At 39.5% G+C, this 26041-nt stretch overlaps 1 protein-coding gene across 3 annotated transcripts in view; it reads left to right on the plus strand.

The window, feature by feature from the left end:
* The window catches only part of FARS2 (phenylalanyl-tRNA synthetase 2, mitochondrial), a 250684-nt gene that overhangs the window by 67251 nt on the left and 157392 nt on the right, over positions 1-26041 (plus strand). For all 3 annotated transcript variants that reach the window (XM_082325108.1, XM_082325109.1, XM_082325110.1), the window contains 2 exons: positions 2660-2819; positions 9597-9728. In XM_082325108.1, coding sequence (XP_082181234.1) covers positions 2660-2819; positions 9597-9728 — 292 coding nt within the window. The remainder of the gene's footprint in view (positions 1-2659; positions 2820-9596; positions 9729-26041) is intronic.

The following is a 26041-nucleotide window of genomic DNA, read 5'->3' on the forward strand; positions in this document are numbered from 1 at the left end:
TATGCTGATGCTTGATTACCGAGCTGAATTTAACCGTTTTCACATCCCTCAGTTTCTTCCTTTCTCCTGGGTTACTTCTCATCCCAATCTACCTCCTAGTCTGGCTCAGTGCATTGCTGCATGGACACTTGTCCTGGCACAGAGGAGGAGATGGTGCATGTGGCTGGTTTGGCAGGATGAAGAGGCCATCGGGTTCAGAGGGCTGGGGTGTGACTAAATGTATTTACTCTAATGGTTCTTGCACATATTTTATTGCCACATCTGATACAATCTACTAAAATAGACTTTGGCTTCAGATAGTAATTGCAGTATCAACATTTTAAGAATAATACAATGGTAAGGAAAAGTACTTCTCTGTACTCGTTAATACAAATGCTGTACTTTAAAGGCAGTGTCCAGACTATCTGTTTCTTGCAGCAGTCTGAGGAACCAGTTTTAAGCTGGGTGGGTTAGGGGAGAAATGAAGGGGAAAAGGAAGAAGAGAGTTTCATGTCCTAAAATGCTGCTGATGGGGAAAATAACAAACACATCTTCTACTGTGTAAATACAGTGTATTCTAGTCCAAAGGGGGAAAATCTCTGTGGCCTGAAGGGTGTTTCTGGCTTACTGAGGGTAGTCTCTTCAGTCAATAGAAAGAAAAAATAGCTACCTGTAGAGGGTAGTTCAGAGCAGGAACCTAATTTAGCTACTCCAGGTTCCTGCGTGAGGGAGCCTGTGTCTGTCCATTGACCACCCAGTGAGCCTAAGACGATTAACCTCCCTAGGCTAATGCTGGCCTCTGTGAATATCCCATGGCTTTCAAAACCACATGCTGGATGACTGATCTGCCCTGTTGACAGTAAATTAGTTATAGGGTGGGTATCGTCTGCTTCTTCCAGCCAGTGCAGAAATGACGCCAGTAGGAAGAAGGGGGTTTAATCTTTCAGGTGAGCATTTGAATAAAGAATCTGTTATTTAAAAGTGTAATACCCAGTTTTGTCAAGCTGCTGCCTTTTGATTAGTAAAGGCATTTTTGTTAGACTGATGGATAATTGTTTTATTCGGTGTTTCTCTTTTTCCTTTTTTATTTTGTATTTTCCTGCAGCGTACTAAGGAGATTAACTTGAGAGGTGTTTTCTCAATCTGCCAGCTAAATCTCCTTCTGACTAGCAATATGAAGTTAAATGCTACTGATGGGATTTTTTTTTTTTTTTATTCCCTCAATCCATTTTGCTGCTAGTTTGCGTGCTGTCTAAACTCAGACTCCTTCTGCATGCATTGTGTCTGTATGAAACGTGCTAGAGGCTAGTCCTAATTAATTGTGCCCAGCATTTGTAGGCTACCAGAGGTTCACTTGAACTTTTTTTAGAGCATTTAGCGCACTGAAGGCATCAAACTGCAATTAAAACAACTTCTGTGGGCATCCTGAGTTGTTAAGGTTACACACTGTTCGTGGCATCTCCTGAGTAAGAGCTAGTTATGCTGTGAGGCTTAATGTGAAGAAAATCTTAATGCGTGCTTTTTCCCCTCTGTGTGTGCTTGGTTGACTATGTGAAGGTGGAGGAGGAAGGGTAGGAAAGGGCACTAGAAACACTTTCAAAATTAGCTCTTCCTACCCTCCAGATCTAACAGAGTTAGGTTTTGTACGGCTGTAAGGATTTCCAACAAAAATTCTCTTTAAAGTGTAAAACCGCCTGCTTGTCTCCCCAAGACACAGAGCCTCCAACGATGTGGCCTAGCGAGAGTGTTTTACTGGTCTCTCTGTAGATTTGCTGGTACGTATCTGGCCGGGATCGCCTGCCCAGCAACGTATGGGCATGTACAGGAAACAGAAATCTTCACATTGCAGTGGATGTGGTGGAGAGCGGCCTTTGCATGAAGAGCAAATCTGTCACATCCCAAATACAGCCTGCCTCTGTGCTTTGTAATTTGTCTGGAAACCCCAGACCAAGACCAGGAATCCTTTAATGCCCCATAGACAAAATTCCTGTATACAGAAAGGTGCTGTGTGTGGGAAAATGGTGGTCCTTAAACGAATAAACTGTACGCAAGATGAATCAAATATAAGCAGCTTAAGGTCTCATAAACTGCCAGGCTTTTTTGGGGTTTGTCGTTTGTTTTTTGTTTTTTGTTTTTTTTTTTTGTTTTTTTTTTTTGTTTGTTTTTTTTTTTTTGTGTGTGTGTGTTTGTTTTTTTAAAGTTCATTTGATTGCAGTTTTTTTTAAAAAGTGTTGGGGTTTTGGTATTTCTTTTACATCATTCAATTACTAAAAAAAGTTGAGCTGTGATAAATACCATTGTGTATTGTAGTTTTGGGGATATAATTTACATATACTGTACAGTGTACTTTGTTCTGCTTGTTAACTTTCTAAGTAAAAGAATCAGGAAAAAAAGAGATGTTTCTGTTATAAGTTAATATTTTCCTGTAGCTAATCATATTATTTGAAGATATGGTACAGAAATAAAGCAAATCTTATTGTTTGAATATTTCTGTTCTTGTGATGATTTATCTCTGTGTTTAGTGAACAGAATTTGTATAAAAGCACAGTCTTTACGTGTGTTTTTCATGGTGCAGACTTAGCAGGTAAGATTCCCACTTAAATCAATAAAAGTTCATTCTCTGTTTTTGTTTAGAAAGTCATTGATGCAAAACACTGGTGTTTTTGTGGTTTTGTTCTAGTTGTTCTCCAACATTGAAGACGGTGAAGGCTTACAGTTGTTTGAGCAAGGTCATCGCACTGCACACAAGCAAGAGTGTCACACCATGGAGGCAGTGAGGCTGGTGGAGTTCAACCTGAAGCAAGTGCTGACAAAGCTCATGAGTCATATTTTTGGTGATGGTAGGTTTTTGCACCTTTTTTCCTGGACTGCTGATGGCTGTAGGCATCCAGACTTTTGAGAAATATCTTGCTGCATAATAAAAGCAGGAGGCTTAGAGGTGATGTTGACAGCTGGTACACTGAAACAGCCATGTCTCTAATGAGAGTTACAGTAATTTTAGGAGTCTTCATTCATATTCTTTACTATTACATTTTTGTCTTAAGTTTGGTCAGAGTTCTATCCTAGTGTCTTTTAATGTCAGTGTAACTGGATATTGATTGGCCTTTCAGCTGTAACCTGTATTTACATGTTATTGATCTTTAATACTGTGATATCCACACCGTATAAAATTATTAAGCACAAACCAGGAGGCCACGCACACTCCTCTCTTCGTTTTCCTAAATACTGGTGCACACAACACTGCGCATCATCAGGTTTTTGTGAAAATGTTTTGGTATGCAGCATGTCAGGATAAGGTAGTGGGCATGAATACAGATAGGGACACATGCCAGACCTAACTACAGGGACTTGTCTGGCAGAAGCCATGTGTGAGAGTAAACGCAGTGTACCTGTCGGTGTGGGTCCTGTGAGGAGAGGCAACTCCAGCTTCAGCACAAAGCTGTGCAGGACGCCCTCCGCTTTGCCCTCGTGGGCCTCCCGTGTCCCCAGAGGGACAGAGTGTGGCTGCAGCATCACATCTGGGGATGCATCAGAGCTTGGGCGCTGCTGGGGAGGGTGCAGGGCAATGATCACATCTCGCACCGGCAGCATGGAGATTGACAGGAGAAGGGAAGGGGTACGTATGTGCACGTGCTGCTTTGCTGCATACGCGCACTGAGTGCCTTGAGCATTTCGCTTGTGCAAATAAATTAAACCTTGTAGCTGAGGGGAGATGGTGTTTGCTGAGCTCGCACCAAGCTAAAAAATAATTGTTTTTTGGTACTTAGAGTGGAATGAGGAAGGGTAATGAATGTATGTGTATACGAATGAAATATCCTCTCTTTGGAAATACCTGCTTTCAGTTTCAGGAGCTGAATTTATAAATGGCCTGAGTCAAAATTGCTACCTTAATGCTGTTTCCTGGCAAGGAGGCTGCTCTTCTGAACTGATTCATTTTTCTGTTGAGGAAATACTGGATAGTATTAGAATGCATGGGGTATCCTGGCTACTTTCAAAGCTCTTTTAAGATGCCCACTGCATTTAGAACAGTAGTTCCAAGAGTGAATTGATAATGGTAGTAAGTCCTATATGACTTCCTGAATATTTTTCTGAAATTCTAAGGTTGAATTTACAGCAAGCAAAACTTTTACCAGTTTTTGTTCTATCCCACCTGGACAAAATTTTTTTAAGTTCCTGAGTTCAGATTTTTCTTGTGGTTGTATTTTACTTAACAGTGGCCTTTTGAAACAGACAAAATTAGGATCAAAGTGAGTAAGAGAATGATATTTTTAGGTCAACCTCAGGTGCTGAGGATGTTGTTTAAAATGAGCAATTTTTAAGAGTTGTTAGTGATATCTGAAACTGCAATGACATCCTTCTCTAACCATTGACAGATGCTGCACTTTACACGTCAGTATGTTGGCTATTAGTAGTTCTTCTACAGTCCACACAGTAGCTAGAAGGACATTAAAAAATATATTCTTAAATGATTGTAAACGTACAGACATTAGGTACTGCCTTCTTACTGTAGGGATTTTCTATTTCTATGACCCAAATATTTTTCCTGAAATACAAAGACAAGATCTAGTTAGTGATGTAAATTTAATTTTATGTTCCCCCCGCCGTCCCCCCATTCATTGAAATATTAAGCTTTCTCCCTGTCACCTTCTTGATGTTCTTGTAAGCTGTCAATACAAACAGGAAGGTAATATTCAAAGAAGCAAACTTTGTGCTAGGCACAAGACATACGAGATGGGTGCAGTGCAAGTGACCTGGGGCACACATAATTAAATTTCTTTTGACAGCTGTCATCTTTTAACTTTCATTTTACTCTTCACTTTACACAATACTTGTAATGGTTTTTTTGTCTCAACTTCTGTAGGTTTTAACTTAAAAATTTATTTTACCGCATTTATTGCTCTTGGAAAAATTCTATATTTTTCCTTTGTGTTGATATTCCATAAGGCCTCACGTTTTGTTAAAAGCAAAAATTTCATTCCTTTTATACGTCACATCAGTTGTATTCTTTACAGCCTGTGCAGTCAGCAGAATATTGCAGTGAAGTTGCACGTCTTTTCTAGCAGGGTAGCGTGATAGTAGCTGCAGTAAGCTACTGAAATGTTGCATTGTTATGCAGTCAACTGCTATTCACAGGCAGGTTGTTGGGATTGCAGGTTAAGTCTACCATGAATGCACAGACATGCAATTTAGTTCTGCATAAGCTAGCTTAGGCCTGACATCCTAGACTTGGATAGCTGTGCTTCTGCAGTGCTTCTCTGTGAATTTACCAGCTCAGGATGATGATAGATTGAGGATCTCCGCTGTAGATTTTTTTTTTTTTTTTTCTGGTTGCATTTCAGATATGTATTGCACTACATTAGTTTATGTAATATTTAACGAGCCAGTTTTGGTTTACCTGACACCCACACTATCTGGATACTTTAGTGTTGAATGCACATGCCAGTAAACAATATAACAAAAGTTGCTTAAAGATCACTAGGTTGTCATAAGAAAGGTCATAGACTTCATAAAAATCTGCACCTACATTTATTCCCAAGGTTTGTCTTTTTATTTCTTCCTGTCTTTGCCAACAGGCAAAGGAACAATGGATATTAGAGGAAGGGAAAGATCTGGAGCATGCAATCAATTGTCTTAAATACTTGACAATGTAAAATAGTTCTTTTTATGACATTTTCTAGTGGTATGCCTTGTCTGATTTTGCGTTCTACAAGTGATGCTCTTTCAGTTTCTGTCATGAGATTTTGCTGTCAGGAAGCTATTTCAAATATTACGCCTAGAGATCACCTTTCTTAGTTTTCGTCTGTTACCTCCAGATACAGTGCATACTTAAAATCCACTAATTTAACTTACACCTCCATCTCCACATGCAGATCTGTCAATGTAGGAAGTCTTTTCTGTCTCGTTTTAGTTACCTTCTAATGAGGCTTTCCAAGGTTATAGCTGTCTTAGGTTTCCTCATAAAGTTAGTCAGTCAGTCTTTCCCAACTCCAGTTCTTTCTCTAACCCTTCTGTAGTTTGCCAAACGCTTTCTGGAGCCTGAGAGATTCAGAAGTAATCTTACTATAGCAAATAGAAAAGAATGACTGTGTTCTGGTTCTGTCGTTTGTTGCTTTACACTAAATGGCCCAAAATTCACTGCTGTCCCATATATATCTACCCAGTTCCTAGGCACTGGTAAAAGAAGGCAGGAGGGTGAGTAATGCTGTGCTGTGACTGATGGCTCTGCCGCTGGTGGTTCTGACTGAACAGCCACTGGGTGTCTTTTAAATCAAACACATTGTTCTGCTCTTTCTTCTTCTTAATTCTGTTGTACTGAGTGCATGGAGATCTATGAGCGTAAGGAGTTAAAAAAAAAAAATCATTTATTGAGGACAGAATGGTCTGGCTAATAATGTGAGCTAGCATGGGTTTATAGGCAGCCAGCTCCTGTCTGCTGCAAGTGAGATGAATTAGCTGAAGCAATGAGGTGCAGAGCACTTAAGAATCGACGCACCCCTCAAGTGGCCTCGGCTCGATACCTTCTGTGCTCCCTAGCACCCCCCCGTGCCCCTCTCCTTTTTCTCCCATAGACGACAACTCTGAAAATAATCCTCACAGCAACAAAGAGAATTTCTGGTCAGTGAAGACCATCTGGGTCTCTGGCTTTGTTGCTTCTGTGCTCTAGCGTAGCAATAGGCTGCTATAATGTCTTGGCTTTTTTTTTTTCTTTTCTTTTCTTTTCTTTCTTTTTTAGTGCCTTTGGTCAAGCCTTTTTCATTATGATGCTCAATTAGACTAGCACTGACAGATACTTGGTTAGCTTAATAACTGATAACACCATTACTTTTGAGTGCCGGCTATGACCGATTCCTTACCTGGATTCAGTACTCGGAAATAACAATAACTATTCACTTTTTCCTTACTCATTGGAGATGCGACACGTGAGTTGCTAACAGCTGTGTACCCCCTGGAAGGACTCCTGTGCACACTGTGAGGCTGTGAAACGAGCAGGTGTCCTCTGCTAACACAAATCACCTCTTTGAACTAGGGAAACTACTGAGTTTGTATCTAGTCATCCGTCTTCGGTTAGATTCAGCATTGTGCTCTTTTAAGTGCCTCTGTGTTTTAAGACAGATAAGCATTTCTTGGCCTCCTAAAATTTGTAGAAAAGATAATTTTTGCCAGCATTTCATAGGCTGTATGTAAAGAAATAAATTGGGCCTAATCAGGTAACTTATATAGTACTACAGAAAGCCTAATCTTCATAATCCTTTTAAGTCTTTAGTGGTTTAATTTGCTGAGTGTGAGCAATGCCCTTTATTCCTTGGGAATATATTGAGCGCCAAGACAATATTTTGTATCTAAATAATAAATGTACCCATTTATTCTGTGACAGTCTGTAGAAATGCAGTTAGAAGGCTTAATCTTGCTGAAGGCTGAGCACCCTCTGCTTTTCAGTAAAGTCTTCCAGAGCCAAAAGTCTGAAAGAACACTTGAATGTAAAATACAGAGGCATTCCCAATTGTCCTGGCTACTGTATGAATAGAATTATTGTGGTATATGGGATTAACTATTAATTTAGAGAACAGAATGAAGGTGACAGTTGTTTCTTCATTGTGAATTTGTTTAGGTTTATTCAGATTTTTGTTTGTTTGCTTATTTGCATTTAAAACAAATGCCTCTTAAGTACTAATATGCATTAAAATTCAAAATTAAAAAAGAGCTTTCAATTGATTTTTTTACCTTTTAAAATTTATTTTAATTAAGAACAAAAAGCAAAGAAATCCTTTTTTCCCAGAGCTTCATTTTGAAGTAATCAGAGGGTTAAAAAGAAACCATTATCCAAATGTTGTTACTCAACACAAAACTACTTGAATATTCAATGTCATTCTTGCTGCAGTTGCAAATTTTGCTAGCTAAATGAAGATACTTTATTTGTGTATGGCTTTAGAGTGAAGGCAGAGTTGTACAGCCCGAGGACTAGAAAGGCATTTGTACCAACATTGGGAAATTAAAAAAATGTTTTCCACATACCATGCTGTTGTATACACAGGACTTTTTTCATCTATGTAATTTTTTATTTGTTATGCAAACAAAAAAAACAATGAAGTGATTGCTGTAAGTCAGTACAGTTATGAATGATATAATTGCTAATACTTCCAGTTTTGATTTCTGTGTGTAAAATTATCAAAATGCTTTTTTATCATTTGTATAACTTCCTGAGGTGGTTTTTTAAGAGAGAAGAGAAAATCTAGAGTTACCTATGTGTTTCCTTTGAAACCTGCCTCTCCCTTTGAAAGTTCATAGTATCAAGAAAAGTTCTCTGTAACTATTCGGTATTTTATGTTTTGGCTATGTATGTATGCTTTTCTTGTAACTTATTGTTTCAGTTTCTGTAGCCACATCTAATGTTTCAGATGTAATCAAAGGAAATCTAATCCTTGAGGCCACCCAAAATCTTTTAATCTGAAAAACTCTCAGTATAAATCATGCGATTTCATGTTTTAAGTTCCTTTTATGAAACAAAACCAAAAAAGCCCGAAAATCAAACCAGAGGTGTTAACACTTACCATCACCCAAACAACCCCTGCTGTGCCCTTTATTTTCAAAACTGTACCTGCTTGGTTGTTAATGATCCTAATGCTGATTAGCATTTGGCTTAACTGAAGGGAAAGGTGGGCTTGGGGTTAAGGCATTAGCCCACAGAATTCACAGTTCAATTCTATTTCAAGTTTTTACGGTTCATATTTCCGAGACTTTTTTTTTCCTGACACCTAAAGGCTAGAAAAACTTCTTTAGTGAAAGAAAGCTTGTGTAAATGATTACAAGAACTAAAACTCATCAAATATAACGCGGGCCTTGACAACACCTCTGCTTTTGGCAGCACTGTAGACCTTGCCCTCTTCTGGCTCCGCTGTTCTTCAGTGCCAGGGGTCTCCTGGCTCTGCGCAGTGGTACTTCAGGGGGGCCGAGCTGGGGAGGAGGGGGAGTTACCCACTGGCGCCTTTCTCTTATGCTTCACATCCACACAAAGTTAAACTCTTGTCTCCTGCGTCCAGAGTACTCTGTGTGTGTTGGTATATAGCATACCTCAATAACGTACAATTCTGTGTATATATATTTATATTTGTGTTTATTAATATCTATTTTTAACTTTCGTATTTAAATATACACAGAAAGAATAGCTTAGTATTTTATGGATCAGCTAGGTAAGTAATTTTTTTCCATCAGAGCCTATTTAAAATACAAAGTAAAAATTAAAGACACATCTTTTCCTGTTAGTCATTTCCTGGTGCAAAGAATAACAAAATTACTGACTTTCCCATGATCTTGGCTCATTTTTGTTCAATGCCAGGTGGTTGCCACAGTTTGACAAATGATTGATTTGGTTTCAAAGGGTGCTTGAGTTGCACAAAGCGTTTTTCATATTAGAAAAGACATGGTCATTTTTTTTCCACAAGTTTTAAGATTTATCACCTTGCACAAATGTTGTAAATTAGTTTGTTTGCTATTTATTTTCTCTGGATTGCTGTAATTGGTGTCATTAATTGAAGGGCAAGTTTTACAGATGGTTGGAGGGATGGCCTTTTAAGCATACACCCTTCATATTTATTTATTTTTTTTAAACACTGTTACAGGACTGCAGGTCAGATGGGTAGACTGCTACTTCCCGTTTACTCACCCTTCCTTTGAGATGGAGATCAACTTCCAAGGAGAATGGATGGAGGTCCTGGGCTGCGGGGTCATGGAGCAGCAGCTAGTTAACTCAGGTACTGGAACCCCTTTACTTCATTGACATCTCTATTAGCAAACACTTCCAGCGCAATCAGCTTCACGGTCTGAAATGCCCCCTTCTCCCCCGGTGAGCGAAAACATCTCTGTTCGTGGCAGCCGCCACAAATAGTGCTCAGGTGGAACGCAGCCCTTGCCTGCTGTGATTCGAGTGTAGCAATTGAGGCAGTGATCTGGAGCTTGCAAATGGAAAGCTTGCCTTTTATTTTGTGCAGTAAGGAGACAGGCGGATGTCAGCTTTAAAAGAGAAGCTGATGAATTAGGGTGTGCATGTTTTGTCTCTTCCAAGAGATGTCAAGTGCATTCATAGTTACAATTTAAAAGTACCATAAGCAAATAGCATCCCCTAATATTTGGAATATCGGAGTGCTCCTGTATCTCTAAAGTATAGAAAGAGTATACCTTTCATATTGCTATTTGGTCGCTTGGTAAATGGTAGGTTGCTTTTTGGTTTTGTTTTCTTTTCTCCTCAGGTTGGTTATTTATGAGGTTGTAAACTGCATTAAGAGCAACATCATTTATTTTAATTGAAATTATTACAGAGCAATGTCACCTGAAAATTTTGCTTTCTAAAACTTACATGAGTACAAAAGAAGGAGAGGAGAAATTGGTGGGTTTTTTCCTGATTATTTTTATATAGAGAACTTTACATGCTTGTTTTTTCATTAGCTGAGAATAGGCAATTCTTCGTAAGCGCAGGGTGGATTGCGTGTGCTCAGACCTCTGTCATTCAGTGACTTCCAGTACTGTTTATTAGGTATTGGAGCCTTTTGGAATATGATCCATTTAATTCTCGCAAGTGTGCTTTCAGATAGCCAAGTTACACTCAGTTGATTGTTTTTGCCATTTGTTTCCTAAGCCACTGTTTTATTTTCATGTGCTCGAAATTCTTTCTTCTGAAGTCCAAGTACCACAACTATGAGTGGCTCTGTTTTGGCCCCAGTTACTTGGCACTGCTTGTTTTCCTCAAAGTTTGCATGTATTTTAATGTGATCATGTTTTCCTTTTAAAAAGATAAATCCTCTTCCAGAGTTTCTCCGCAATGGGTTAATGGTTTATGCTAATGTTCCTTCTCAGGTTATTATTTCATGGTGTAGTAAATATAATACAGCTTCTGATCAGCCTCGGAAGTGAAAGACTACTGTGCAATATTATTTCTATCAGATGTAACACACCAATGGCCAGGCTCTCTTCTTGAAAAGTGTTCATGTTGCTCAGTTCTTATGTTTAGGTTCCTTTAATATGTGTGAGAAGAGCTAAACTGTGGCCTGAAAACAATTACTCTGTGTGTGTGTGTGTGTGTGTGTGAATGTGCACAAAACACCAATGGTTTCTGCAGCAGTCAAAGTTTTCAATTTACTCTGCCTCAGCTCTTTTTCACCTCTCTGAATTACACTCTTCAAAATACAACCATTCTGCACCAAAACTCTCTGAATAGTTAATTCATTGTAATTCTAATCTTGAAGAACTCCATGAATTTAGTAACTCGAGTCTAGCTTTTGAATGACTTTTAGACTTCTATTATTAAAACAAACAAACAAAAAACAAGATTCTTTCACTTTAGCACGATATTTGTAGAGGGTGCAAACTCAGTTATGGAAGTGCCAATCATTTTTCACTTCATTTAGAGAGAATTGCACTTTATGTAGCTACAGTTTTGTTTTTCTGCTCCCTCCCGTAGCTCTGCAAAAACAGTTGTCTACAAAAGCTGAGTCTAATGTACCTCAATGTGATTTTATTGAAGCACTGGAATCTGTTTACCACAAGTGAGGAAAAAATGTGGCTAATAATTATGTTGGCTAGCAATTAGCGTATTTGGTTTAAAGTAACAATGAGGACAAGGTAGTTTACATTTTCAGTCAGGTAAGAAGTCAAACACCAGTCTTCCCTGCCTACTACTACTCTGAGTATTCTCCTCTTTAATCCTGTTTTGCAATGATTTAAAACCCCAGTAGGTTCCTGGCATGCCAACTTGCATCTATTTATTGTGAAGCCAAGTTTGCTATTACTAACCCATAGATTTTTTTTTTTTTTTTTCGAGTGTGTTATGGCAGCAAGCTGCTTTTGCCCAGAATTGAAAATCCACAAGTCCAGAAAGGAGATTCTCTGTGGAGAAGGATGAAGGTGAAAATTTTCTTTCCTATCTCCTTCATCGTTTTTTTGCTAGCAGAACTCAAGTGCCTTCCTAAGCTACCCCATATTTGGACAGCGGTAATTTTTTAATAGTTGCTTTTTTTTACCTTTACAATATCCTTAATGCCTCCAGTACCCACAATCAATGGATATTACTTATTACTCTGGTCCCATGCCCCTAAATTTCTTTGAAACACCAAAGTTTCATTTTTAAAGCCTTCCATTTTAAACCAGTGCAGATCAGCAAGGAATAGGATCTCTGTCAAACTTGGGAAGGAGGCCTGTGACTTCCCAATAGCTCTGTCCTTGTGCCTTTTGATCCAAATACTGCCTGTTCATCTTTGTGGGAGTCAATGTTATTTTCAGTCAATGGAGATTTCCAGGCAAAAGAAATTGAGGTAAACTACTCAGAAAACCACTAGGTTGTGGGTTTGGGGTTTTTTTTTGTTTAGGTTTTTTTTTTTATCTCCACCATTTGTTCACTGATAATGGAATTCCTTAACTACAGGTGAGTGAAAGCATCTAACCTCAGAGCACTGACTCACACCAGAGACCTATGCCCTCTGATGAGGGAGTAAACACTGGTGCCTAAACCTAGATGCTATGTCTCTCTTCTTTGTCAGGTGTCTAGAATAGGCACTGCAAGCTTCCCATTCCTGTCTCAATCTCTTCAAGGGCTCTACCAGAAAACAACTCAGTAGGACTGAATGAAAAAGAGAAATGTTACTCATTTTTTGGGTGGCTAAGCTGGTGCTGAAGAAATATTTCACTCTTGGTGTGCCAGTTCACCAGGCAAATGCAGAAAGATCCTTTCATGGTGTACTGCACAGCTTGCTGATTAAAAGCTGGAGAAGAAACTGATGACTCTGAAGAAATTGTGTTGTTTTTTTTTTTATCTATAGTCTATAACATTTCTAGTATCTTGCAGTTTGGGATTTTTGTTTTATGGGTATTTTTTGCTTGATATTGACTATTAAAATATGTATTTCTGAAATGTAATGTTTGCTGGCAAGCATTGCGTTTCCTTCTGCAAGACAATATTTCCCTAAGGGAAAGGAAGAGAGCTTTTACCTTCAAAATTCTGAAGTCCTTTTGTTTTGTGTGTTATGGGTTGAATACGAAAGACTGGTTTGTGAGGCAATCAGAAACAGTCACTCGGAGCAGAAGTTGAATGTGCCTGGTTATCCACGGTGGTTATAATGTAAACAGTCAGGATGCTTCAGCACAGATTTTTTTTTTTTTTTCTTTTCATTTTTGTTTTGTTGAAAATATATGTATTCATATATGAATATATATGAAACACAACAAAAATGCAGAAGAACTGAAGAAGCCTTGTGGAGGGAAGAAAAGGCAAGGTCCGTGCCGCAAAGGGCCCAGGACATTAGCCCTATGTAGCTGTCTCTTTATGTTGGCAGAAGTTTCTATTGGACGGGCAGGTCTTATGACAACTCCCTGCCCAAAATAACCTCACTCTAGTTCCTTGGAGGTTAGCCTCCTCATGCAGCAAATTTTGATGGTATTGACAGATCATATTAAGATTTTTTTTTTTTTTTTTTTTTTTAGTCTTGACTGAAGAATTCTATTGCAGCTCTAATGCCCCATGCAATCAGCATTAAATTTGTTACATTGTTATTTTCTGAAAGACAATATCCTATTGAATTTTTCTGATGCCTTCTTATGTTTTGGAAGGAGTCTTTCTTTGATTTCAGCCACTTCTAAATAGAACATGATACGGATATGTAGCACATGTAAATAGAAATGCATTGGTTATAGGGAAAAATTGTCAAATATGTTCAAATGTATTGATAGTACTCTTCATCAGCTGCTTTCTTACTCTGCTCTTTTTTTGTTTTTGAGGTCTATGAAGAGTCTCTGTCGCCTTCTCCCCCTCCCCCCCCCCCCCCCCCCCCCCCCCAACTAGAATTCTAGTTTCTGACACAGATCTCCACAGCACAGGTGTGATAAAGAACCCAGATACAAGAGGCAACAGAACAAAACATACTTTTTGTGGCAACTAATTGCTTTATTGTGCATGGACTTCCATAGTGCTTTATCTCACCCTTGAAATTTCACATTCTTAAAATGTTAAACCAGATCAGGATTTGCCCAGGGAGGGATAGCCAGGCTCATTCGTAGTCATTCATTGGGTAGTGGGGATGATCCAGTCTTCTGAACCATTCAGATTTTCTGTGTTAACAGCAAGCAAGGTTTCTGTTGTCTTGGTGTGTGGATAAGCAAATAAAATTTGGTAAGTAAGTATGTATAATATATAAGTACCTTTTCCATTAAAGCCGTTCCAGCTTTTGAATATTTTTTAAGAGTTGTTTGCATTCAGGAAAGTCTCCTGCTACTAACAAAATCAAGAATATTTTTCTAACAGTGATAGCTGCTATTTTTAAAAGAAAAACTTATACCCTATGGCAGTGTTTTTATATAATTGTTGAAAAAATATGCACTACTGCAAAGATGCACTGAATTATAAGGAATGATGTTACATGTTCCCCTAAGGCTGATGGTGCTAAACTAGAGCAATTATTTGGTATAATGTGAACACAGAAGATCACTGTTACAATCAATGTTCAATAAGAAGTATAAAATCTTATTGTACTGTTTAAGTTTCCATTTTTGTGTGCTTTGGTTTTCATCTTAAACTGTACCTGAATACATAACTTTAATAGGAATGTTATATATGAATTTTGATATCAAGAAATGTTATTTTTATTCTGGTTAACACTGGGAAAAATATAGAAACTTTACACTATAGTAGCAAGTGCTCTCAGTTTTAGGTCAATGGTACAAGGAAATCTTATGGTTCAGTAGAACTAGTATCAATTAACAGCATGTAAGGTATTTATTTCTGTGCTTCAAGAGTTTGTTTTCCAAGATTTACAAAGCTGGTGTTCATTGGTAGGTGCCGAAGTTCCCAGGTCTGTATGGAGTTATATGATTCAAACCTTTGAATACAGGACGTTACTTACTCAGAGGCTGCAATCACATAGTGTTGCTTAGTACCTGTGAAATTGGAAGCAGTTAAGGTGTGATCCTTTGCTGATTGAAATCAATGGCAATGTTCTTAGTGCTCAATGTTGCAGAACATGTTAGCTGGGGATGGAAGCAAGAAGATTGGACTACAGTTTACCCCAAAACTAAGAGGCTATAAACCCTAATCATTTAAAAACAAAACAAAACCCAAACATGCCCCCCCCCCCCAAACCCAAACCCCAAACTCACAAACAAAAAACTATAAAAGAGAATTCCATAATTTTTTGGTAAGACTTCTTGTGATGTTTTTGAACTCCTGAGGTATGCAAGAAAATAATCTAAGGGTGGCACACCATATCAAACCAAAGTCCAGGACATTCCTGTATCCCTGTATCATGATGGCATCCCAAGCAGGTGCCCAAAGATGAGTAGAACAGGCAAGGTTATGCTGATCCTTCCCTGATAACGCTCCTGCAGCTCTCCATTTCCTGAGCTGAAAATGGTATGTTTGTTTTCAGTAGTCATTGTGGAATTTTCTTCCATTCATTTGTCAGTGTTTCTTGAGTCCCAGTAAACCTTTACTATCCGCAGTGTCTTGTAGCAAGAAACTGCATAACTTAACTTGCCTGAGGAATCACTTCCTTTTTGTTTTAACCAACAAGTTAGAGTTACTGTTAGAGCTCCTCTCTCATGCAAGAAGAGATGGTGAGTAGCTGCTTTTTTTTCCTTGTTTAAGCCACTCAGGATTTGTTTAGATCTCAGTTGTAACTCTTGTCACTAATTTCTTTCCAAGCCAAAGTGTCCTAGACAGTCAGTCAGTTGCTCCCTGCATGGGAGCTGATCCATACGTTCCAATAGTCATGATCACTCCTACCTGCATCTTCTCCAGGTTTCTGCTTTAGGAGGTCAGTGGGTAATATTCAAGCTGTGGGCATGCAGTGATTTTGTACACTGGCATAAAGACTTTGCTTTCTCTTTTCCTTTGCTCTGTTGACCTTTAATGAGCCTTGAGTTGAAAAATGAAGGGAGGTTTTGGTATGATGACTGCTGGAGATGATTGCTTTTGATCACTGGCTGGTGGTTTGAAACATCCTGGCATACAGTCGCCCATTCAGCGCTGGGTGGGAGCTCAGGTTGAGGTCTCGTTTCCTAAGATTATGAATCATGAAGGCAGCTGTATTTAGGCTACCAGTAAGAGGACTGAGTTGGTAAGACTTTCCTGCTGTATGTAGATTTTTCTGTCTTCCACATCAGAAAGCAACATTGATATTTACAGTCTTAAGAAACCCTTTTTTTTTGTTTGTTTTGTTTTGTTTTTTATTTGTTTTTGCTTGTCAGCTTGAATGTAGTAAGGAATGGTGTAGGGGTTTGGAAGAGGAAATGTCAGCTTTCCGGAATGAACAGTAGGAGATTGTCATGGCATGAGCAAGGAAATGAGCAGGCACTGGGCTTTCAGTAAGGCTGAACCCCAGTTTGAGATTGTTCAACATGGAGAAGAGAAGGGTGTGGGGAGACGTTATTGCAACCTTTCAATGCTTAAAGAAGGCTTATAAGAAGAATGGGGACGGACTTTTTAGTAGGGCCTGTTGCAATAGGACAAGGGGTAACGGTTTTAACCTAAAAGAGGGTAGATTCAGACTAGAATCTAGAAGGAAGAAATTTTTTACGATGAGGGTGGTGAAACAGTGGAACAGGCTTCCCTGAGAAGTGGTAGGTGCCCCATCCCTGGAAACATTCAAGGTCAGGTTGGACAAGGCTCTGAGCAACCTGATCTAGTTAAAGATGTCCCTGCTTGTTGCAGGGCAGGTTGGACTAGATGACCTTTAAAGGTCCTTTCCAGCCCAAACTATTCTATGATTCTAAGACTATGGAGGGAACTTTTTGTCAACAGTTTGAATACAATTATTGTTTTAAAAGCTGCTGGGCAGTCTTAGTCTTCCAATTGTATGTGATATCCTGTATTTATAGCAAAGGTAGTTTTCCTAGTACGGTATTTCTTGTTAATTTTGTGTGTACTTCTAATGGAGAAAAAATTGCTAACCTTGTCTAAACATCTTCATGAATACTGTTGAGTGTGACAAAAGGAGTTTGTCATAACTTCTGCATATCATTGCTTTTGTTTTAAAAAGTGGAAGCTTATTTGTCATGAGTGTACTACTTGGTGAAACCTGATTCTTGAAGTGTAAGTCCTTCCCATTTGGAGGCCCTTTTACGATCAGTTGCAAGACTTATTTCCAAAATTTAAATAGTACTTGGCCCAGGGCTGCCACCTTCAGCCAGATACAAGTCTTAACATGTAGAACTTGTTTGGTTTCAATGCTGCAGTAAATAAATAAATCTTTACTCATTTATTGAAGATCATAAAAATTGCTGTCTGAGGGGAGGTAACAATTTTAAGTTCTTAACGTGTCCGCTCCTTTTTGTTTTGCTTTTGGCAAAAGGATTATCAGTTTGGACAGTTCTCCATGGGCAGCAGATTAGTAGTTAACAGAAAAATTATGTCAATATTACCTTGCAGACACAGGACTTTTTTTTTTTTTTTTTTTTTTTTTTTTTAATTTATGAATATGTTCTTAAATCAGATTTTAGTTATGGGTGAGCTAGGTTCATACATCAAGCAGCAGGGGGTGTTTTGGGGAAGGGGAAATTTAATATCTTTCATCTAGCAGGTTTTTTTCCTGCTCAGCTCTTGCCTGGTAAATTACATTAAAATGTTGGAGCAGATGGTGCATGTGGCTTTAATAGTATGCAGACCCATGTTCTGCCTATGCCAACAGCTCTCTGCGGGGGCCTTGAAATAGTTAACGCTGTATGTGTCTATATGGATATAGTGTAAAAGGGTAAATATAATGCATTTAAAATACATTCCTGCAACTCTTCAAGGTGAAATTAAAGTTACAGAGGTATTGATGTCTTGAGCACCTGGGGCCTCCCAAGAACATGAGGTAAAACTCTTGGATGGGCTGGTTTTTCCCATATAGTACATCCGAAGCGATTCAAGTCTGCTGCGTAAGCTTCACAGGTCCCTATCATAAACCTCTCAGGGGTTAAAATCTGTTCTTTTTAGGTCACTATCTGTCTCCTATGTGACCACATCACCGCAGTACCTTGATGTCTCCCAGCCTTTCCTGTGCTTACTCTCCCGAGGCTGTTAATGAGAGAGCGAAGTGTCGTCGTTCCTCTTTTATGGGCCGGAACTAAAGTGCACAGGAGTCTGACACACATGCACACTGCAGACAAAAACTTTAACTGCCTTAGTTAAAGTTAGCTTTCCTACGTTCCTTATATACTCAATAGAGAAAGAAGGTCTTCCAGTGTATTTTGAATGTATGGAGCTTGTTTTCTGGATCAGTCTGCTGGGCAGCCTCTTTCTATGACTGGCTGCAGGGGGAGCCTGGTCTCCTAGTTTAGGCAGGTACCTGAAGGTAAAGTGAATACCCCACAAAGACACAATGTCTCAGATTGAATTAAATTAATGGGAAATTAGGAAGCATCTGAGTTTGAGTGACTTCCCAAGGGTCTCAGAAGTTGCCTGTGGCAGAAACGGGAGTTGAATCCAAGCTTCATATCTCAGTTCCTGGGTCACCTTTGTCTCAATTCATCTTAGTGATTTACATTTGCACATACATACATATCCATATATATGTGTGTGTACATGTATAAAAATAAACAGAGTGAGACAAATAAGACAAATCAGTGACCAAATAAATACAGAATGAGACAAATTTGGCCTGTTTGGATTTTTGTGTGCGTGGTTTTTCTATACACACACACACAGAGTGTAAACAGAAAAACTGATTGTCACAGCTGCCTAATTTGAGAGACACTCTGTTGAGCTGGCAGCCACTGAAATTTTGCTTTGGCCAGTCAAACATGGAGCTGGTGTGAAGTTGTAGGCTTTTATAGAAAGATGTGATTGAATTTTTATCTGTATTCTGCAGCATTTCATATAGATACCCACAAATGTATGTACATGGTGCATCCAGAGAAGTGTGTACCTAAGACAGTGCTGACAAGTTTAAAAGGAAATAAGTAACAGGGCAGAGGACCTGATTTTCCCTAAGAATCTGTGGTGATCCAGCCTGTCTGTACAAGGAGAGGAGCTGTGATTGTAGTCACCTGGGTGGCTACCAGCAAAAGTTAAGCATGTGCTTGACTTTTAACCTTTGAATAGTTCATATAAAGGCCCAGACATGTAAGCTGAGGGGTGGGGGGGGACAGTTAGCTGTCCTTAGTTGATTACCACACCTCTTGGATGAAAAGGAATTGCCCGTAGTCAGCGACAGCAGAAATATCAGTTGCTTTCTCAGCATCTTCAGGCTAACGGTTAGTGCCAGCCTCCTTCATGATCGCGAACCTAAGTAATCGTTTGTGAGGCATCCCAGTTCAGCAAAAGGAATAGATACAGCACTGCTACATATTTGGACGTGAGCTGGGACGTAGCTTGTGCTTTTAAGATTTTGCAGGATTAGATCTGGACTCTCAGGACTTTGCAGGTTCAAGTTTCTTATAAGCATTATTTTTAAATTCTGATGACTCTTCTATAGAAAAGCTATTTCTTCTATATCCTTTCATCCCACTCGAAGAAGAAATTGGAGAGAGTTTATTTCCTGCTTTTGGATGAAGATTGCCTTTTGGGTTTCATTTTGTTTTGGTTTCTTTTGAACTGACTGGAAGTAAGACTTGGTCTTACCTTGATAAGAAAACCAAAACACGCAAGTGAGTTGCACAGGGGTGATGCTCCAGTCAATCAAAGGGCACATTATTTTATTTGTTATTTGTTTCTCTTGTTCTGTTACCCGTGGCTACACCACCAGGTCTGATGTGTGTGTTGTGTTATAAAGTTATACCTTTCCTCCACCCTTCCCTTTTCCTTGTCAATATAATTTGCCTGTTGTCTCCTACTTAATTTAGAGCTCTATTTTTAAAACTGGTTTTTCATCAAGTTTTTCATCCAGAAGGAACCCATAAAATTTTTGAAATGTTGCTTTCTCTGATTTTATTACCTTTGACAGATTCATTATGTATGTTAGAGTTGGTGTTCTTCAACAGAATTAATAGAAGCTTACTCTCAATCTGTATGTGTTTGTGTAGAATGAACAAATACAGTATTCCATTTTATGACAATTCTATTACACCTATTTCTGGGAAATGTGTTAGTTATTTACAGGGGTATTTTGTGGGAGAATAAGTATAGGATTGAATCTTGAAGTAAGTCGTTATTAGAGAACTTGCATGGCCGTTTGAGTTTGTAGCCCCATATGATTTTGCCAGCTGAGTGTTAGAGTAGTACTGTCAATGGATTTAGAGGATAATTTCCCTTTCATGGTGCAAGACCACATTTTTAGTTGGAATTTATGTTCCTTATCTTCACAATTTAGGAAACTACTTTGTCTTCATGCTTCATTTTCTCCTGCACAAAAATGGCTGTGAAAAAGGGTTAACTCAGTCTAACACTAGCAAGAGTGGTTATTTGACTGACTGGTACGTGGTATGTCTTTCCATCCAGCGAATGAAGGCTTCTCCCTAGCATACCTGAGGCTGATTTTAGTCCATTTGGAATATAAAAAAGAAAAGAAGAGGTGGCAGAAAGCACGGTTGCACCTTCCAAAGTTTCTATTGCCTTCGAAGCACTTTGCCCATGTGTATGTATTACCTCTCCTTCCCTTCAGTTTTTTTGGATCAAAAGTAAATTACAGGTTTAGTAATTCACTATGATTTGTCTCCTTGGGATCCAGCAGGAGGACTAGAGCACCACACACAAGAGAAGGCTAAATAATGATGGATGTAGTTTATTAAGCAGCTCCCAAGTAAAAGAAAGTGCTACTCTCAAAAACCTTGAAGAGCAACAATTTATAGCACAGAGAAGGTGTTTCCCTTGGCTTTATTTATGCAAATGAAAATACAGCTAAATAATACTATTGAATTACTACACTGTTATGTGATGAATGCTGAATGTTTTTAATCAGCCAGGAGTTGGTCCAGTGAGCCTAATATAATTCTTCACCAGGCTAGGATACCATGCAGGTTTTTTTGTTGCGTTGCAATATTCATTTTTGCTGTTCCCAGGACATTTATCAGGACTACCCAGCTGAGGGTGGAGAAGAGATTTTACAGGCATGTCTGTAACTGTTCCTGACTCTGCTGTACAAAGCTCAGTTGAGATAGTTTCAGCTGAGATTAGATCAAGTATTTTGCAAAGTATTTCTTTTCACTAGATTGCAAATGCAAACATGATTTCTCATTTGGGGCAGGGGAGGCTTTGGTTAGGATATTTCTGTTGCACGTCATTTCTTGTCTTTCAGATTTCTAGTTGGTGAGAGGAATGGGCGAACACAGGTCGCCTGCATGACTGCTGGAGGCTGAACGCGCGCCTCTTCCCCTCTCTGCTCTGCTATTGTATTAAGAAAATAACAAACCAGTGGTAGTGTATGGGTGGTCAGCCTTCCCAACTCCATACCATTTATCAGAGTCTCCAGTTGAGTCGTGAGGCACATGTCTTTAGAGGGCGACAAGCGGGGAAGGGAAACCTGAGCATGTCGCATAGTTGGGAGAGAGCAGTGCCTTTCCAGTGATGATGGCCCAGTTGTGGCAACAGTCCAGGCTGAGCCAGTGGCACCAGCCTCTCATGGCTCATGTTGGCCGGAGGCTGAGAAGATCGGATCGCCCAGCTGTCGGTGTGCCAGTGCCTACTAATCCACTGCTGACCAGGCAGGCGAGCCTTGGCTGGGGACTGTTGTTTGAATTGTGTGTAAGCAAACACAGAACAGCTCAAGAGCCGGAGTTTGGCCACCGCTTCTCTGTCATTACTGCCTGCCAACAGGCAGTTTCATGTTGTTATAAACTCTAGCTTTGTAAAAGTATATAAGTCAGCTCCATTGGTGCCGTTTTGGCTTGTGTTACAAAGAATAGCTTAGCTTCAATTTTGCTTGGGCTTCATCTTCAGATACCCAGATTTGCTTTCCTCTTCAGCATTCATAAACAGGCATAGTCTACGAGCAGTAGAGGGGATAAAACCTACAACATGTGAATAAAAAGGTATTTCAGGAAGAGGTGATTATGCTGTGAAGGATAATCATGTTTCCAGAAGGAAGGCAAGAGTCTAGAAGAGGTTTGGCACCTCTGTGCTGTTGGAAGGCATCCGCAGCACAGCTACGGAGAGGAGACAGCCCGTTCCAGGCAGCATACCAGCCAGTTTTGAGTGGGATCTGCTGCTGCACCTGAAATGAATCAGGGAAAAATGCCAGCCTTTATTAACACTTTTCCCCCATTTAAATAACAGTGACAAATTACTAATAGATATTAAAGCAATGTCTCCTTTTTCCTGAACGGAACGGATGCCATAAATTATGTAGTCTGATGACTGTGTGGTGAGCGTCAGTAATAAGTTTGATCCTAAATATTCTGGCAGAGTCCCAGGAGACTTTTGTATGTAGCAACAAATGGAATTTAAGAGGCAGTTGTGGAAGTCATCTTGTACCTATTTTCTTTTTGGCGAAATGGAGAGTGGAGGGGGGAAAGGGCTTGTTTGTTTCCTTGCTTTTGAGGGCATTTGGATTATTTAAAAACTTTAGCTGAATTTTTAAAAATCTTGGCAGGTTCTGTATTCTCTGGGTCAAAATGTTGGCTTTATCAGGAAAAAAAGAAGAAAAAAAAAATCCCAGCAAAAAGTGCATAAGCTGGTGGCTACAGTTTTAGAGCTCTTCATCTCCTCACACTGCAATGAGCAGTAACTTTTATCTCCTCTTTATCTTAAAATTGTGAGAGGATGGGAAAAAGTAACAGAAGAATGTTTTTTCCAGCCCTGAAGTTTGAGTCACTCATTCAAAAGTACCAGTCTTATTTATGCTAATGACAGAGATTGTCACTGACATTGTAATTCAGAGCTTTTTCCGTTTTAAAAAAAATAATTAAAGTGGATTTACTGAGTTTTCTTTCAGAACAGTGATTGATGCAAAATAGCAGTGGGGATTATAATAGCAAAAAAGTTAGTAGGATCCATTTAAATAAGGCAAGAGACACTAGTTAGGACTTAATCTTTGACTGTATGGGTTGGAAAGTATTTAGCTAATGAATTATTCCAGAAGTAGTACAGTGAGGGGAATCCTTTTCCCATATTAGTTTAGACTTGCTTAGCATGTTTCAAAAGTGACAAAGGTAAACTCCTGTCTTGGACTCCTTTTTTCATCTAAGGGAAATGTATTCTTAATACAATACTACTGCATGGCTCACAGCGGAAACTGTAATTGCCAAGATATCTCTGCTACTGTGTTAGAACCCATTGTATCACAATCAAGATGGGCAGAATTACTCACTTTTACAAGTGCTAAATTGCTTTCTATTCTTATTGAATAAAAGCCAGTAATCTTAGAAAGGAAAACTGTACTCTACCTGTATTGGCACTTGCTGCTGCTATTTTTCTTTATTTAATAAGAGCTGGCAGTTCATCTTGTAAAGGAGAGGTTATTTTCTCTAGCGTTCTCTGCTTACAAGGGGTGGATGTCCTGTGTCTGCCCTCTTGTGGTTAGTTATTTATTTGTATGATTCCTTGCCATCTGAGGTTCTGGCCATGTTCAGAGGTTTAATAACTTGGCTGGATTGCAGCTTTTGCACATCATAGGCACACGAGCAATAGGAACAAAGAAAGTGGGCATTTTCTTAGAGCCACTCCAGAACAGGAGGCTGGAGTTCACTTAAGCCATCTGAAGATGCACTTAATCATACAGTAGTTTTAAACAAAAGTTATTTTCATATGTTGCTATCAGCTTTCACGCATCAATAGTGAAGTGGAGCAGACTGCACGTAAGCATTTGCCATGTTCTGCATATGGCTGATTGGAGGAGCTGTAAGCAAACAGTAGACAAATGTTGTAGTATTCTCTGTAGATTTCCTAAGTTGTTCTATGCCATGTATGTGGTGTTTTGGTTTTATAATAGTACCCAGGTGACGAGAGTGGTGAACTGGTGAGTGTCTGCGTTTCTTTAAATGTGACCCTATGAGCTGCTGTCCTAGTGGGACAAGGAACAAGCTGCTGCTTTGTTTTGGCAGCATGTGATGCTGAGCGGAGTTGCTTCTAGCTCAAAAAAGTATCATTTGTGCTGTTTCTGCTTCTCTACTGTTAATCAATACAAAATAATCTCAGTAGAAGCAAACCTGTAGATCCTGAGATGGAGAGAAAGAAGCACTCAATATTGTATGACTGTAATTCAGTGAAAAGCAAATAAAGTGTTTTTTGTGGTGCCCCATCAGTAGTTCTGTATTTGTAATCTTTGTGGCTGTCACAGAAGCACTAAATCTTAAAAACAGGGGAGGGAGAGTAGGGGAGTATGAAAGATCATCAGTGGGCATAATATTTACATACATGTGACTGGTAACTGATTTTTTTTTTTTTTTTTTTTTTTTTTACTGTCAGGTTACAGACCATTCATAAACACTGGTGTCGCCCTGGAGTTTTCTAGTGGGTACTTTAAAGAAAATGGTATTTAAAAGCAAGAAGGAGTGCAGTTAGAAGATGAGACAGATGGAAACTGGGGGTTATCCCAAACCAAGTATAGGAGTAGTGCAACCAGTCACTTCCTGTAGACCTCTGCGGGCCTTCTGATGTTGGACAGAGAATGGGCTCACAGTCTTGCCTCTTCTTCATGGGTCAGTAAGTAGATCAAATTTTTTTAACAGCCATCAGAGACCTCCCCCCTTCTGGTGTTCTTCACTAAACTGGCCATCGGGTTTAAAAGTTTTCAGAGGAAGGGAAGGAACAGCAGCCACGTGCAACAGGCATGCTCAGAGCATGAGATCAGGTTGGCATTGTTTTCATAGACTAAATTAACATAATCGTTCTTAGAGGTGGAAACACAGTCGCAATAATCAAAAAAAAATGCAGATCCTTTACTTCGCTTATTTTCAACTGACAGCCTCTTGTCTTATGTGCTTTCCAGCACACCTGCAGGTGTGATACTCAGCAGTAAGAAAATCATTAATTCTTTCCTTGAAAGGCTCAACTTTGAAAAAGCCAGTGTTCCCCTGCAATGACCTTCTTGTTGCCTTCTGATACTCTGCAGGAAGAGAAAATCAGCAAATCTTGCCTTGAAAGGCTCAAATTTGAAAAGCTAGAGCTCCCCTACAGTGACCTTTTTGCTGCTTTACTCCCATCTCCCTTTCATTATCTCTCTTCTCATGGGACTTGAAGAAAAATGCATATACCTTAAGTTAGGGAAAAGCTCTGTGACTGTACAATTCACGGGTGGAGTTTAAGGAAGGTGAACTAAGGGGCCACTGAATCTGTAATTTCTTTTATGTGTTCCACACATTTGTGCAATACAGAGCTGGCAGGGCTTTCATGGGCTCCCTGGAGACACCCAAAAGGCTTAGTAGCAGAAGGGAGTAATTGCAGCAAGTATACTGGCAGCTGAAGGACAACCCCAAGATGATTTTCAAACCACAGCTGAGGAAACTGTGTCAGGGCAGTGTGACAGCAGGGGAGACACCTGCATGAGCTTGTCAGCTCTGTTCTCCGCTACCTGTGGAAGTCCTGTGCAAGACACTGAATTTGGGGGGCTAGGATTTGTCCCAGGCATTGCTTTACTCCTGGTTCTGGACCCATGCCTTGAACAGGAAAGGTGTTTGACAGGTGATTGAAGGCCTCTGTTGAGGGCCTGTGACCTGGTCCATTGACTTTGATTTTCTTGCTCAGGTTCCAGCCTGTTCTTCTAGAATGCCAGTTTTAGTTTGGATAATCTGGGGTACGGAGTTGCTTGCCGTGTCTGCAGAGGTGTGAAATGGAAGCTGAAGTCTTCCTCTGGGAGAGCAGAAAAGCATGAGGAGGAGTCATGGTGAGGCGAAGGGTGGGATTGGAGTAAAATGCTGTATTAGGAATAAGTATGAGGAGTAGAGTGAAAATTTTCACCCATTGGTGAAAATGGGGAATAAAAAAGATGGAATAGCTGTTTCTTTACAGCTGAAGTTTAAGACACAGTAGCAGCTGTAACTGGGACAGAGAAAAGGTCTGAGGAATCACACTGCCCTTTTTATTTTTGTTTGTTTGTTTTGTCCTAAATTAAATTAGAGGGGGTTTTGGTTTTGTTCTTTTAAGGACATGTCAAGTGAAAAACCTCAAGATAAGCTGTAGAGTCTGATGGTTTGAAAGGTGTCTATGGAAGACCAATGTTTTCCCAAGACC

Source organism: Platalea leucorodia (genome assembly GCF_965183815.1).
Source record: "Platalea leucorodia genome assembly, chromosome: 1".
NCBI classification, from domain to species: Eukaryota; Metazoa; Chordata; class Aves; order Pelecaniformes; family Threskiornithidae; genus Platalea; species Platalea leucorodia.